Source organism: Cricetulus griseus, chromosome 6 (assembly GCF_003668045.3).
Source record: "Cricetulus griseus strain 17A/GY chromosome 6, alternate assembly CriGri-PICRH-1.0, whole genome shotgun sequence".
NCBI lineage: Eukaryota > Metazoa > Chordata > Mammalia > Rodentia > Cricetidae > Cricetulus > Cricetulus griseus.
Genome location: NC_048599.1, coordinates 45,037,581 through 45,053,257, shown reverse-complemented (window position 1 = coordinate 45,053,257; position 15,677 = coordinate 45,037,581). Strand labels below are relative to the sequence as shown.

General features: G+C 43.9%; 1 protein-coding gene across 2 annotated transcripts; it reads left to right on the top strand.

Moving 5' to 3' along the window:
* Nucleotides 1-444: 444 nt before the first annotated feature.
* Bmp2 (bone morphogenetic protein 2) lies at nt 445-9,838 on the top strand. Of its 2 annotated transcripts, XM_027421697.2 has the most exons (3): nt 445-578; nt 1,721-2,070; nt 8,142-9,838. In XM_027421697.2, the coding sequence occupies exons 2-3, from the start codon at nt 1,728-1,730 to the stop codon at nt 8,981-8,983; spliced, it is 1,185 nt and encodes a 394-aa protein (XP_027277498.1). In that variant the 5' UTR covers nt 445-578; nt 1,721-1,727; the 3' UTR covers nt 8,984-9,838. The 2 variants fall into 2 exon arrangements, with proteins under 2 accessions (XP_027277498.1, XP_035302617.1); XM_035446726.1 differs by lacking the exon at nt 445-578 and having other exon boundaries at nt 1,702-2,070.
* The last annotated feature ends 5,839 nt before the right edge of the window (nt 9,839-15,677 follow it).

Sequence of the window (15,677 nt, the reverse complement as noted above, 5' to 3'; positions counted from 1 at the left end):
CAGGCTGAGGGATGCGGAGTGGCGGCCCGTCCGCCACCCAGATCTTCGCTTCGCCCTTCCCCGGACTCGGCGTCTCCCAGGATGGCTGCCCCGAGCCATGGGTCGCGGCCGAGCTAGCGCGGAGCGTCCGACCCTCGCCCGGCGAGTCCCAGAACCGTCCCCGCGCCCCACCAGCGCTGGTCCCTGAGGACGACGACAGCGGCAGCCTTGCCTCTGCCTTCCCTTCCCTGCCCCGCACTCCTCCCCCTGCTTGAGGCTGTGTGTCAGCACTTGGCTGGAGACTTCTTGAACTTGCCGGGAGAGTGACTTGGGCTCCCCACTTCGCGCCGGTCTCCTCGCCTGGCGGATCCAGTCTTGCTGCCTCCAGCACCGTCACTTCCCGGGTCCACCCCAGGACACCGTTCCCCACGGGGAGAGGGACGAAGAGGCTGACACCCAGAGAAAGGGGAGAAGGCGAAGAAAGACAACAGAAGCCCGGTCCCTGCTGCAGGTCCCTCGGACAGAGCTTTTTCCATGTGGAGACTCTCTCAATGGACGTGCCCCCGAGTGCTTCTTAGACGGACTGCGGTCTCCTAAAGGTAGAGGACACGGGCCGGGACCGGGGCTGATGGGTGACACCGCGCTCCTGCCATGCGGCGCTGAGCGCCACGGGTCGAGTGGACATAAACAGACCCTCTGCCAGTGCACGTGCAGCCAAGCGCTAGAGGGGTCAGGCATCCCAAACCCCAGACCCTTCTGTCTTGCCCACCTGGCCTGCGCTCTTCCGCCGGCCCGATCTTACCCCAATTTTCGGTATATTATTAGGGCTGTTAAAGACTTAATGGCTTTACCAAGCTAAAAAAAAAAAGAAAAAGAAAAAGAAAAAGAAAAAGAAAAAGAAAAGGAAAGAGTCACAGAAAACAGTGGATTTCATCCGTTAGTTGCAGACCAGTACTCTGGGCTTTGGAGATACCCTGACTAGTCCTTAAATTAATCCTGAGACCTGGAGTCTGTCCTAAGAACTAGGTCCACTGAGGAAGGTACTTAAAAGTTGGGGTTCTCCGTGTGTGTTTACTGTGAGGATGCGTCATAGTTTACACGTGCGTTCATAGAAACTACCATTTACATAATTGCGGGAAGGTGCATGGGTTCCTTGACTGAACTGGGGTCTAGGACAGAGGGCAGAGAGGCCAGTGGGTCAACCCTGAGGTTAGGGGCGTGGGCCACAACTTGCAAGTGGCGTCATAAATTGTAATCTTGAGTTTAGCGCTTACCGAATCTACGAGTTAGATATATTCGTGTACCAGGAAGTTCTATACAGCGCCTCTAAGGAAGTCACATGTGCATTTGTGTCTGTTTATGTGCAAATGAGCGCTGCACAGTATAGTTTTGTAAGAGACGCAGTGTATCAGACCAACCGGTGGCTTCCCAGCTTCCAAACACCACCTACCTAGCCAGTGTCACAAGAAAAGGTGACTGGTGGCCACTGGTTTTTATTGGGAGTGAAGACCAAGCCCCAAGTGAGAAGTCCGATGTAGGCAAAGAATGGGATGAGAGGAGGAAAGAGCACAGGGGTTTGGGGTCCTCCATCCTCTTGATCATCCAGGCTGTAGTTCTCCAGCATGACATGCCAGGAAGGCATCCCGGAGAAGGCCAGCGAGCCCTGTGGGAGCCGGGGCCGCGGGGGCGGGCGAAGGACTGGGCGGGGAACGTGGGTGACTCACGTCGGCCCTGTCCGCAGGTCGACCATGGTGGCCGGGACCCGCTGTCTTCTAGTGTTGCTGCTTCCCCAGGTCCTCCTGGGCGGCGCGGCCGGCCTCATTCCCGAGCTGGGCCGCAAGAAGTTCGCCGCGGCATCCGGCCGCCCCTTGTCCCGGCCTTCGGACGACGTCCTCAGCGAGTTTGAGTTGAGGCTGCTCAGCATGTTCGGCCTGAAGCAGAGACCCACCCCCAGCAAGGACGCCGTGGTACCCCCCTACATGCTGGACTTGTACCGCCGGCATTCGGGTCAGCCAGGAGCACCCGCCCCCGACCACCGGCTGGAGAGGGCAGCCAGCCGCGCCAACACCGTGCGCAGCTTCCACCACGAAGGTGAGCGGGTGGCGGGGCGGCGGGGCGGGGACGGCGGGCGGGGACTCGGCGGGCAGCCCGGGCCTCCGCTAGCACAGCGGACGGCCCCTCTGCTTCTGTACCGTCCCCTCTGTGGCCCGGAGCCAGGGATTCCCCACTGGTGAGTCCGCACCCTTTCCTGGCAGGTAGCCAGAAGACAGACTCCTCCTCCAAGAACTGGAGGGAAAAGGAGTGATGGGGAACAGGGTAAAAGGCTGGCTAGTCCCCAGTCAGCTAAACGTGCATGCATGCGAGAACTCCACAGGAGAAGGCTGACAGTTGGGGATTCTTTAAATCTGTTTGAAAGCTCAAGTCTGTGTCCTGTATTCACCCTGGAGTTTCAGGCAAGACAGAGTCAAGGGCAGAATGTTCAGGGGCAGTATTAACAAATTAAAGCCCAGGACCCCAAAGCATTCAAAATTACTGTTGATTTGGGCCTAGTTTGAAAGATTTTGAATCCCTATCTAATCCCCATGGGATATCAATTTCACAATCAATCTTATTGTTTCCACAATGACCGACCTTCCCTTCTTGTGTTTAAATCTTAGTCTTTGAGTGGAGGGAGACAGGACAAGCCTTCAGATAAAAGCTGCTTCTGCTACTGGCTGCTACCTTCCTATGCAAGGCAGTGGGTTGTTTTTTGTTTGTTTGTTTGATTGTTTTTTTATGAATATGGCTTCCCAAGGTAGGGTATTTCTGTTTATTTCATCAGGAAGACATTTAGGGGGGTTGAAATGTCTTAGAGGCCTACTGAAGTCTCTTGCACTGAAGTTCTTAGAGCACTTAGTTAAAAATCATGCCCCAGCTCAATTCCGTGTCGCTTTAAATGTTCTTTTGGCTTAATGTATTCTAAATAGAATATCAGTTCCTTCAAGTTCTAGAAGAATGTAGAGTTGTCTGTCAGTAAGCTGCAATTTATAGAATAGTAGGGAGCTAGGGATGAAGTTCCCTTTTTAAAATTTTGTGTTGCCTTGCTGAGATGATAAATTCAAGTGAAAAATTTATGCTCAGAAATGGCAGCAGTCGAACCTCACCCCCCATATGGGGAGGCTTAAACTTTGAGAAGTCTGGTTGCTAATAGGAAAAGGTCCTACCGACAGGTCACATAGCAAGAGATGTGTCTTCCTCCTCCAGGCAGTCACTCATTATGACTCTTTCTTTCAAATGGATTTCTGAGGTGCTTTCTGAGAGCAAACCTCAGCTTTAAGAAAGATAGTGTGAGCCCATCCTGGTCTCCAGGATCTGCCCACTGACAGCAGGAAGACTCTGGTGTGTTCACTCTGTCCCCACCACCCTGAGGTGATTCTGCCCTAAACTAATCTCTCCCAGTTGATAGTGATTGGAAAGTTTCTGTAGAAAGAAAAAAAAGAAAAAGAAAAAGAAAAAAAAGCACAGCTGTTTTCCCTGCTGCCTCTGGAGGTTTAGCATGAAAACCCATATGTTTGTGTATTTATTTATTTACTGCCCTTTTCTAGCACAAAAATCATTTATTTGTAAAAAGCAAGTATGTACTTTATCTTTGTTTAAACTAAGCTAAAAAGGATCATTAAGTCAATTAAAGCACAAAAATACAATTGAACGAAGTTACATCAGTAAAATTTTCATCTTCACACTCTTCCCTTGGAAATGGCTTGATAAAAACACAGGCAAAGCATTGTCTCTCTGTATTATTTTAACTTGGTGTGCTTGAGTTCATAACAAAAATTTATATCATTAAAAGTGGTTTTCATGTGTAAAACTGTATAGAAATTATCAACTTTCTAAAAATAAACTTGTACTAATTTTATATATTCATGTAATTAGATGGAATTTTTACTGTAAATTTCAGGAAAGCCATTTCTTTACTATTATCATCAGGTACACATGGCATTTTGGAAGACTGTTCATTGTTGAGTAACCTAGAGTTTGATTTTTATAAGCATCCTTGTACCACTAAAAAAATGTTAATAAACCATGGGATAAGGCTGCTGGCTCAAGATCAGAAGGGAATTCATACACATTAATAGACACACAGTTGGTAAAGAACCTTAAGGACCCTATTCAAGAATTGTTGTATAAGATGGTTGGGTGACATGATGAGACAAGATATGCTATGATAGCCTTTCACCCAGTGGTAGATGCTTCTAGACAGAGCCTCCTGTTAAACATTAAGTCCTTTCTATCATGGATTTTATCCTGGAGAGCATGGCTTTGCTGAATCCCCTCCACCCCAGGTCACCAAAGACCTTCCCCAACTGGCTGCCATTGAAAACAGTTTGAAATTGGCCCTAAGGAGACCTCTGCTTTCCCAGCAGATCATATACAGAAGGATCTCACTCTTGCCCTTCTGACAGTCTGTGCCTAAAGTTTTTAAAGAGGGAGAAATCTTGTCATGAGTGTAACTACACAGAAAATGTACTAGGACTAGGACACTTCCAGGTGTAATTCTGCCTTGTGGTGAAAGCATGCTCCTAAATTCCAGTATGGGTCTGGAATAGACACCCAGGAATGCTCCTACCTACCTCTAGCTGTTTCAGTGTGATTACAAAGACCCTGTGGGGAAAACAGTTGCTCAGTTTGCAGATGTTCCTTGCCCCTGAGGTTTTCAATGCCTCTTGTTTGTCAATGGGTCCTTTGGACCCCTCTTGACTCCTTCTCTCCAGACTGCTTTTGTCCTTGTGCCCTTGGGGTATTTCACCTAGTCTTTAGAGAACCACTCTTGGATCTTCAGGAACAGTCCTCCTGAAAGTGTTGTGCTGGGGGAGCAGAAGGGGGGTGTTAGTGGCAACCACCAGCCCCTGCTTTTGTTTCCCACCACTCTCTTTGTTGCCTTAAAAATTAAAACTTTATTCTGTGTACTTTAACTTTTTTTTTTTGTCTCTTTGGTGTGTCATTTACTTTTTCTTGGAGAAAGTCAAGTGAGGCCCAAAGCCCCTAGCATCTTGTTGCAGGAGTGTGTGAGATGCAGCTGCTGATCTGGAGCAGCCTCAGGCTTTGTTGTTGTTTAGATGGGGGAATGTTTTCTGTCCAAATGGGTTGCAAAATCGTCCAAGCTTAATGATAACTTTTGAAATAAAACTCACTCTAGTTTAGGGCAAACAAGTAGCCACAGAGAACAGGTTCCAAACAATGTCTGTGTGTCCCATTTGACTGTGTCACTTCACTTTTCTGTTCATTTAGCTCTGTCTACATGTCCAGAGGGCAATATGTTTTGATCCTTGGGACAAAACTCACTCTGCAGTTACTGTGGTATCAGGTACCAATTACTTAGGATATGATTTCTCTCCTATGTTAGATAATGCTTTGCAAAGGCTAGAATTTGGGCATTGTCAGTAGACTCAAGGTAACAGTTCTGTGACCTAAGGGAAACCACATAACCTCTCTGAATTCCTAGGTGTTTCATTCACAAAATGGAAATAGTCATGGTTCTCCTCTAATGAGCTTGTTGTGAGATACTTCATAGAAAGATGATGGCACCAGACTTGGATAAAATAGATAGATGGATGGATGGATAGATAGATAGATATAGAGAGATATAGAGAGATTGGTGGATAGATAAACAAATAAGGAAAGAAAGAGCATTCAACACAGTAGCTAATGTTTTATGGTGACATTTTAATGTTCTATTTAATGTTCCCTTTTTCTAGGGAGTGGCCCCAGCCAAATTATTTTGAGGTAGATCAATAATCAGCATAGTGTGAAACAGTAAATCTGGGCTTTGTTCCTAGGGAAAAAAAAAAAAAAAAAGGAATGGTATGGTTGCCCCATTTCTTCCTTTTTTCCGGTTTTCTTTTTTTTAACATTTTTGTAGCCAACCATTCCTTCCATTTGATTAAGAACTAGGAGCCTTATACTCAGGTTGGAGACAGGTAAGAATCTCAAAAATCACTTAGCAAGTTCAGCTGATTCAACAAGGGATGTTTCAGAGAATTAACAGCTATTTCAGCCTCCAAAAGGTGTACATTGCCTACTCTGTATTTCCAGAACTCCAGGCTTGCTGTGATAATTTGTAGAGGACTTTTCCTATAATTTACTTTATTTAAAAGAGATTTTCAATTTCCCTCCCTAAAGAGGAGGTTGCAACTTATCCCTTAAAGGAGAAAATGTGTTGTGTGCCGTGACCCTACCTAGGCAGTTAGCCTCCTGTGTTGAGATTTTCTTTGAATTCTTGACTTCTGTAACAGTCACAGTAGATACATTGATGGGAAGGACAGAATGGAGTCTTCTAAGGACTAAGCTAATAGAAATGCTGTTGGAAGATTGGAGATAGATCTTTCCCTTGTCATTAGTATTGGGTAGTGCATTGTTCTCCTTTGTGAAGGCCACTTATTCTGTCTTGCAGATACTTCTTACCTCCCAGAGTAACAGACCACAGGAAATGGCTGTTTCTATGCTTCCAGTTGGAAGATGGCAATGTTGGCTTTTTTCTTAGACAGATAGTATTCTGTGTTATTTCAGTGACTTGTCTCCATATGTATCTTGGAGATTGCCCCTTTGCTTTTGTCCTCTTGTCGTATGTATCTGTACGAATTCATGTGTACTTATGATTGTCGCTTTTTCCTTCTTTGTGAATTGGGATTCAGAGATTTTGTTGCCATTGTATTTTTCTGTTGTTGACTGATGTAGCTATTTGTGGGAGGCCCTGGGTAATTGGCCTTTATATTCTGTCTTTAAAGGAAGTGATATGTGCCTCTCTGTGCCAATGCCAGGAGAAGTCAGTATGATTTGGTGTGATTAGGGTTTGGGGGATTGTTGCCATTGTTTTACTTTTTCTATTGAAGAAGTGCCTTAGGCAGAAACATTAGGGGACCCAAGAATGGCAATGAAAATGGGTTTTTACAAAAGAAGCTAAATGTAGTCCTTCCGTCCTTTCTAGGAATGACCCTGCCCTAAAGTACCACTAGCTGATAGTGGAGTTCAGAACATAAATGGGTCCTCAAAGATATCACCAAGAACTTATTGGCAAGCAGGTGCAAAAGGACTATGCATGATACCCAGCAGGCCTGGTATTCTTCATGTCAAAGTAGAAGAGCTTTAAAAGACTCACCTGTTTGAGTCCCTGGCTGACTGATGGTAGCCTGAATCCTTACTCCTTGGCTAACATTAAGGCCTCTTCTACAAAAGGTGCTTTAGAAATCTACTCCTTTGTCAATATACCCTTGAATGTGGAAAACATCCTTTAAAACCGTGACACTAAAGTGTGGTCCATATGCTTGCAGCGTCTCTTACCTAAGAGCTTAATGGAAATACAGGCTCACAGGCCCCTCCCAGAACAACTGATGTGCAGGCCAGAGTCTGGGAACTGCTGCACTGGCACAGGGCTTATTTTGAATGAGGATGAGATAGAGAGGAGAGAACAGGCAGTAGGCAGCCATTTCTCCTGAACTTCTTTATCGTTAATTACTACAGTGGCCTAGTGCCACCCATACCTTTGTCTCTAGAGTTCTGGGCAAAATAGTAGGGTGTGCTTTGCAAAAATGTCATCATTGATGTTGTGTTTCAGAGTCTTTAATTAAGAGACCGAAATCTGTATATTGAGATTTGTAAATCATCTAAATTGTAGAGTAATGTCTTCAAAAGCCGCTTAAAGGATTGACATTAAAGCTCGCTTTCTTAGTTAAGAAATGCAATGATTTCTTCAACCCCTCAGTCATTAGCCCTCTACTAACTATAGTGCTGACTTCTTTCCCCCTTAAAGTCTGTGAATTCCAAAGAAGTGTTTCACTATTTCCTCCCTGAGTAGCTACCTAGAAGCTATGCTCATACATTGGATTAAAAGCATAGCAATTGCAAAGTTAATGTGATCATACAGAAAAGGGAAAATGAGACATCATTTCACTTTCGAGATGACATATTTTTATTTCTTTTATAGTGTGGAGCATTAAACCCAGGGCCAAGGAAAGGAGGCAGACACTATACCTCTAACCCTGACATTTTTACTTTCTGGTTGCAAACTTTTATGTAGTTTGACTCACACTGTGCATTGAGGTTTTAAATCTCTCATAAGGAAGTAAATTACCATTGGCTCTCTTACTGAATGCTTTCTCTTTTTCTCTCCACTCTAATCAAACTAGAAGCCGTAGAAGATCTACCAGAAATGAGTGGGAAAACGTCCCGTCGCTTCTTCTTCAACTTAAGTTCTGTCCCCACTGAAGAGTTCATCACGTCTGCAGAACTGCAGATTTTTCGGGAACAGATACAGGAAACTTTGGGAAACAGTAGTTTCCAGCACCGAATTAATATTTATGAAATTATAAAGCCTGCAGCAGCCAGCTTGAAATTTCCTGTGACCAGACTATTGGACACCAGGTTAGTGAATCAGAACACAAGTCAGTGGGAGAGCTTTGATGTCACCCCAGCTGTGATGCGATGGACTGCACAGGGACACACCAACCACGGGTTTGTGGTGGAAGTGGCCCATTTAGAGGAGAAGCCAGGTGTCTCCAAGAGACATGTGAGGATTAGCAGGTCTTTGCACCAAGATGAACACAGCTGGTCACAGATAAGGCCATTGCTAGTGACTTTTGGCCACGATGGAAAAGGACATCCACTCCATAGAAGAGAAAAGCGTCAAGCCAAACACAAACAGCGGAAGCGCCTCAAGTCCAGCTGCAGGAGACACCCTTTGTATGTGGACTTCAGCGATGTGGGGTGGAATGACTGGATTGTGGCCCCACCAGGCTATCATGCCTTTTACTGCCATGGGGAATGTCCTTTTCCCCTGGCTGATCACCTGAACTCCACTAACCATGCCATAGTGCAGACGCTGGTAAACTCTGTGAATTCCAAGATCCCGAAGGCATGTTGTGTTCCCACAGAGCTCAGCGCAATCTCCATGTTGTACCTAGATGAGAATGAAAAGGTCGTGCTAAAAAACTATCAGGACATGGTTGTGGAGGGTTGTGGGTGTCGTTAGCACAGCAAAAATAAATAAATAAATAAATATATATTTTAGAAAAAGAATAAACCCTACTCTCCCCCCCTATAAACCAGCTGACACTTTAATATTTCCCAATGAAGACTTTATTTATGGAATGGAATGGAAAAAAACACAGCTATTTTGAAAATATATTTATATCTACGAAAAGAAGTTGGGAAAACAAATATTTTAATCAGAGAGTTATTCCTTAAAGATTTAAAATGTATTTAGTTGTACATTTTATATGGGTTCAACTCCAGCACATGAAGTATAATGGTCAGAGTTATTTTGTATTTATTTACTATTATAACCACTTTTTAGGAAAAAATAGTTAATTTGTATTTATATGTAATCAAAAGAAATATTGGGTTTGTATATAATTTTCCAAAAAATTGTAGTTGTTTTTCAGTTGTGTGTATTTAAGATGCGAAGTCTACATGGAAGGTTACTGGGCAAAGTGCTTGCACATTTGCTTTTTGTTTTTTGCAGCACTACTGTTAAGTTCACAAGTTCAAGTCCAAAAAAAAAAAAAAAGTGGATAATCCACTCTGCTGACTTTCAAGATTATTATATTATTCAATTCTCAGGAATGTTGCAGAGTGGTTGTCCAATCCGTGAGAACTTTCATTCTTATTAGGGGGGAATATTTGGATAAGAACCAGACATTACTGCTCTGATAGAAAAGCTCTTCTTGCAGAAAGAATAAAGCAGGACCAGTGGAAATAATTAGGAAAACTGTGACCATGTCGGGAAATGATAATGGTGTCTTGTTCTTTCCTAAACCTATGATCCCTTCCAGGGGGCTGATCTGGCCAAAGTACTAAATAAAATATAATATTTCTTCTTTATTAACACTGTGGTCATATATATGTACAGTTGATTATCTTGTGGCCCTCATAAAGAAGTGGAAATTGATTTGTATTTTGTGTTTACCCCATTAGCAAGCTCTTTATTCTCCAAAGCACACAATTTTCCACATTTGCCAGGCACACAGCAACATTGAGCATGTCGTGTTTTCTTCTGCCTACACCCTGTTCTCTGACCTATCAGCTTACTTTTCTTTCCAGAGATGTGTGTTTGAACACATTTCTCCAAATGTTAAACCTGTTTCCGATAATAAATATCAAAAACTCTGGCATTTCATCCTATAAAATATAACCCATGAGAGCAAATAGTGCATTTCTAAGTGTTCACAGTGTCTACCCGAGTTTGCATTTTCATTTCTGAAGTGACTGATTTAAACGTTGGGGGGTGGTGACTTAAATGGTTGGAGAATTCCAAGCAAGCCCCATTTGTACCAAAGGACTTGCCGGTGAGTTAGTGGTTTTCAGAGGATCAGGAAAAATAGTGAGGGAAAGCCAATGCCTAAAACAAAGCAAAGCTTGCAGATCCCAAGGTAAAGTTCCAGGGATGATATACCATACAACAGAGGCCACAGTGCCAAAAAAAATTAGAGAGAGTGTCTGTGATCAGCTTCTGCAAAGACATCTGCCAATTGGCTAGCTGCCCAAACCCAGTGAAGTCAAATGAACCCTGAGCAACAGCAGAGCTTCCGTGCTCAGGTTGGAAGAGAAATCTAGGCAGGGCTTTGCGGCTGTTTGTAGACTGGGGAATCCACAGTGCTTGTTCACTGGCAGCGTTTCAAGTCGGTTTCTAGAATGTGTGTCCTCCTGTAGTCCTTCATGGCTGAAGCCTAGTTCTTGCCTCCATTCCCAACCCCTGCCTTAGAACGGAATCGGAGAGCAGTGTACTCACAATGGGAAGGGCTGTTTTAATTAAACCCTTCTCAGGTATTAGCATTGGATGACCTTGAGCACACTAACCTTCAGAGGTTTTGAGGTTCTGGAGATCTTGGTTTGAATGAATAATCTGGTCATCTTTTAAAGCATTCTTCCTTACCCCTTTTGCTGTCCCTTTTGCACTGGTAGAAACCATTAGACCAAGTATGGCTTGTCAAGTCCTCCTTGTCCTTCAATCATTCTTTGCTGTTTCTTGCCATGGGTACTGTTAACAAACTACAGTCTTAGCATCTTAAAAAGAATGAACCATGTTTTTTCATGTGTCTCCAAATTCTTGAGATAGGAGTGGGAGTATTTGGCAAGGATTCTATCTTCTGACAGGTCCATCCTTTGCATTGGTTCTGATTTTCTTTTCTTTTACTTTTTGTTTTTTCCAAGACAGGGTTTCTCTGTGTAATGGCCCTGGCTGTCCTGGAACTCACTCTGTAGACCAGACTGGCCTTAAACTTACAAAACTCATAGAGATCCACCTGCCTCTGCCTCCCAAGTGCTGGGATTAAAGGCGTGCACAACTACCACCTAGCCTTGGTTCTGATTTTCTTGGCTAAAGTTACTTGTAGGACAGCAGGTCCCATGTGATGTATATGTATATACATACCTATGTATATAGAATATACAGTGTGTATATGTTTTAATTTATGCATATACATATATGAAGATTATGTATGTTACATAAGTGGATGATGACATTTTCTTTTCCATTAAGGTTTAGAGGTTACACAATAAATGGAGCTATGTCATTTTTATACAACCTGAGTGGTTCAGGTTTTTCCTCTATTTTAGTTAGGAGGGAGAAAATCCATCTACACAATGAAAACTGTATCAAATCACTTAGCTAATGTCTATTCAGTTGGCTTGCTGTTGAGATACTGATTCACTGGGTGCTAATATGCCATAACCCCCCACCCCTTCGACTGAAAAGCCAAAGAACAGAGCTTTGCAGTAAAGAATGGTTAAATTAAAAAAAAAAGTGGGGGTATAAATGAGGAAGTCAGAATACCCAGGCTCTATTCCTTTTCTGGAGAAAGAACACGTAGAGTGAGACTAGGGGGAGGTACACACATCTTCTCTACTCAGGCAAATTGCATTTCTTCTTTCCTTCACCTTGCTGACATAAATTACAGCCTTATGAATATTCTCTAGGGCAGAATTTTCTGACCAGTTCCCTGCCCTACAAACTTCAAAGTGAACTTCTACCTAAACTTTCGGGGCCCTTGTTAGATTTTAACGTGCACCTCAGTCATCAGTAATGCCTGGAGGGAAATAAAACCTTCATGTGGATACAACCCCCATGGAGTCACACTACTTTATGAATCCTGCCCCAGTGGTCTGGGTGGGGCCTGAGGTCCTGAATTCCTAATGAACTCCCAGGTGAAACCCAGACTCCATGTGCCAGAGGACCACAGTTTCAGCAGCAAGATTCCTTTGGCTGTTCTTTCAGTGCGAACTAACAGAAGCTGAATTGAGTGTAGCCCCTTTGATCAAAAACTGCATGTAGATGGAAGGAAACAGAACGCGAAGCTGTGTTGCATGGCATCTGAAACAGTGCCCTGTGTATTTTTTTCAAAGACATTCTTTTCCCCTGCAAGATGACTGGCAATCTTGTGTTCTAGCCACTCTGAGACATGAAAACACTTGGTTGCTTATCTTGTAAAATCTGCTCTGCTTGCTTGCTTGGGCATGCTGCAGTCAGTTTAGTCAAATACGTGTCAGTACATCTATATGTATGGGGGAGCAGGTGCAAGCCCTTAAAAATGTACTTTAAAAAACTTTTAACACTTAAGACAGTGCACAGAGCTGATCCTGTGTGATCTTAGTGCCAAGCATCCGAGTTAAAGGTTTCCCTTTGAAGGCAGCGGGTAGATGTCATGCAGTTGAAGCATTTGTTTATACAAAATGATGCTTCATTTTTTTTTCTGTGAGTTATATGACAGTACACTAGTGGTATAACTTCACTGAGCCTAAAGGGAAGCGTAAGACTCCAAAGCAGGTATTTGAGGTTTGATCTAATGGAAGCTGGAATTTTCTAGGCTACACTTGGCTTGGAATAAAGTGCTTATGTGAATGGGCATCAGCTAGAAAAACAAAACAAAACAAAAAAGGAATGGGTTTCCCTCTGCAAAGAGGGTCCACCTGGAAATAACTTCCTATCTTTGCTTGGCGTCTGCACCTCTTGTTAGCAGAATGCCATTGGGGGACTGAGGGGAGTTTGGGAATCACCTTCCCAGCTCTCAGAAGACATTTATTTACAAGCAACTCGGATTTGAGTATTTGCTGAAGAAATGTTGGAATGAAGAGATTCTTAATCTCAACCAGTCTTTAGCTGTGTAAGTCACACGCACGCACGCATGCACGCACGCACACCCATATACCACACAGGCGTTCACATCACTGAGAGAAATTTTAATTCGCTCCTGTCTGGAGTCTGAATGCTGAGAGTAGAGTGGCTATTTTTTGCCCTGATGGGTTTATCATTGTGTTTAGGTCTCTAAACTCGGGATTGAGTCTCTCTGAGGTGCTACACCAGACGCTTACTTCAACAGCACTTAAAAGCTCGTGTTTGCCTGTGTGCTGGGCCCCACGCCAGGACATTGCCGGGAGTCCATTACTGCTGCAGTCCATTCTGATGAGGAGGTCTCCCAGCAAAGCCCCGGTCTGCTCGCAGCTTCCCTCATAAGGCGCAGGAACTCATCTGGACCGAATTTACCCTGGAACTGCTTGGCCACAACACTATGAGAGAATAATTATTGAACTATTTTACTGTACAACTATTTCCAAATTGTTGATTTTTTATTGATTTCAGGAGGCAAGCTAATTGCCCCATGGCAACTTGATGTTAACATTTAATGAAGATCAGGAAACAGAGTTTATGAAAAGCGTTTGTATAGTGACTGCAAAGCTTCAAGAACTGTTTTACACTTCCTGACGGGGCTGGGCCTCGCTTAATGGTTTGTTTTTATTGCTTAAGAGTGTAAACCTTGCTTTAGTCCAGTGTGTGGAAACTATACCCTCATTCCAAATTGCACATTTTCTTGTTGCTTTTGCCTTGCTCCCCACGTCCTCTCCTGCCTTATATAATCAAGACTTTCTCTGCTTTGTATGCAGGCAAGTTTCTATCTTAGGCATCGATGATACTCCACATGCACACATGTGCACACAGCCTCATGAACCGAATATATTGCTTCACTGTGTTTGGGTGGAGTTTCTGTTCTGCACCTGGTTGCTAGACAACCAAGCAGACAAAATTTAGCGATTCAAAAGGCATTTTTGAAGACGCCAAATTTGGGCGGCTGAATTCTTTGACCTCCATTTTTATGTGGAAGGTGCAGGTTTCTTAAGAAGATCCCCTTGCCTTTTGTTGGATAGATGGCTGATTGCTAGAAGAGCAGTGTGTGTGTGTGTGTGTGTGTGTGTGTAGGCAATTTTTAGGTGTTTTCAGGTGCACATGCACATATGTACACACCCATGTCGAGGCCAGAGGATAACATCCAGTGTTATCTCTCAATAGCTCTGGGCTTTGGTTTTTGAGAAAAGACCTCTCACTGAACCTGGTTCGCATCAGTTTAGCTAGGCTGTCTGCCATCGAGCCCCAGGGATCCTCTTGCCTCCACCCCTGCACACCCCAGGCATTGGGGCTACAGACACATGGCCCTAAGGTGGGTGCTGAAGATCCGAAGGAACGCAGTTGCATATGCTTGTGCAGGAAGCTCTTTATTGACCGAGCCATCTCCCTAACCCAGAAGAGTTTTTTGAAATCTGGCCCTACAGCATTGTCTGTCCGAGAGCCTTCCTAACTGTTGTTCCCATTTGCTGGAACTCGCTTCCCACCTGGAAGCTTACTTGGTTTCCAAGGGTGTGTTTTAAATCCCTAATAAAGTTGAGCTACAGCTCCAAGCTCCGATTGTTTCAAAGTAAAGCAAAGATTCCTTGCCAGGGCAATGTTCAGAAGCACAGGGCCTGGGTGTGGAGTGCACTGTCTCCGGGAAGTGACCCTAGGTTTTCTGCTGGGAGATAGTATTGAGAATATTTTCTAAAACCTTTGTGAAAGCCTAATTTGAAATCAAAGTCATTTTCTGATTTCTCTAACATGCTCCAGGAGCATGTTGTAAAATAGGGATCTTTGTAGACCAGCCAAGTTGGACTTGTGTTCACAAGTTCACTCACATGCGCACACAGTTGGCAGCTGACGGGCTCCACGCTGAGATCTTTCTTCCTCCTCTACCCTCTGACATGCTGCTGCTGCTGCTGCTGCTCTGGCTCCTCTCTTTGTGGGGTTCCCTGGGCTGGAATGCAGTCAAATCCATGGAAAACTTTAACCACTTTCCTGATTCGTTTACAGGCAGGATTTCCTGGCACGAGGATCAAGGAAGGAGAACTGAGGCTGGCTCATCACAAGCTGGCTTGGAAATGAGAGTCATTTGAAGCCTATCTGGCCTGTACTGAGACTTTGACAAACTAGTCTCTGATAGAGAAACCTCAGCATCCGACTTAAAAAATTACCCAATCGCTTGGTTTCTCCAATAAGCCTGCAGTTCTCTAAGGCACCCATCAGTATAAACACTGAGGGCCTGGAGTGAAATGGGCAGAAAGCAACAGCAATCCATGGGGAGCAATAAATGAAAATAGAAATAATAGTCTTAGGTGAAAACTCCCAACATCCAACCTTTCCTAATTTCATCAGGTTCGGTCAGGCTGGACAGTAGAAAATGGGAAGGACTCTATAAATTTAACAACTTTTTAATGCATATATACTTCATTTGAAGTATGCATATATACTTCAAATATACTACCCATATATTTACATATTCATGATTAATACAAATTTTCTGAGTGGAACCAAGCTAAATGCCTTGGTGATGCCGGTGGCATTTTGTTTTCTTGTGTAGAAAAGG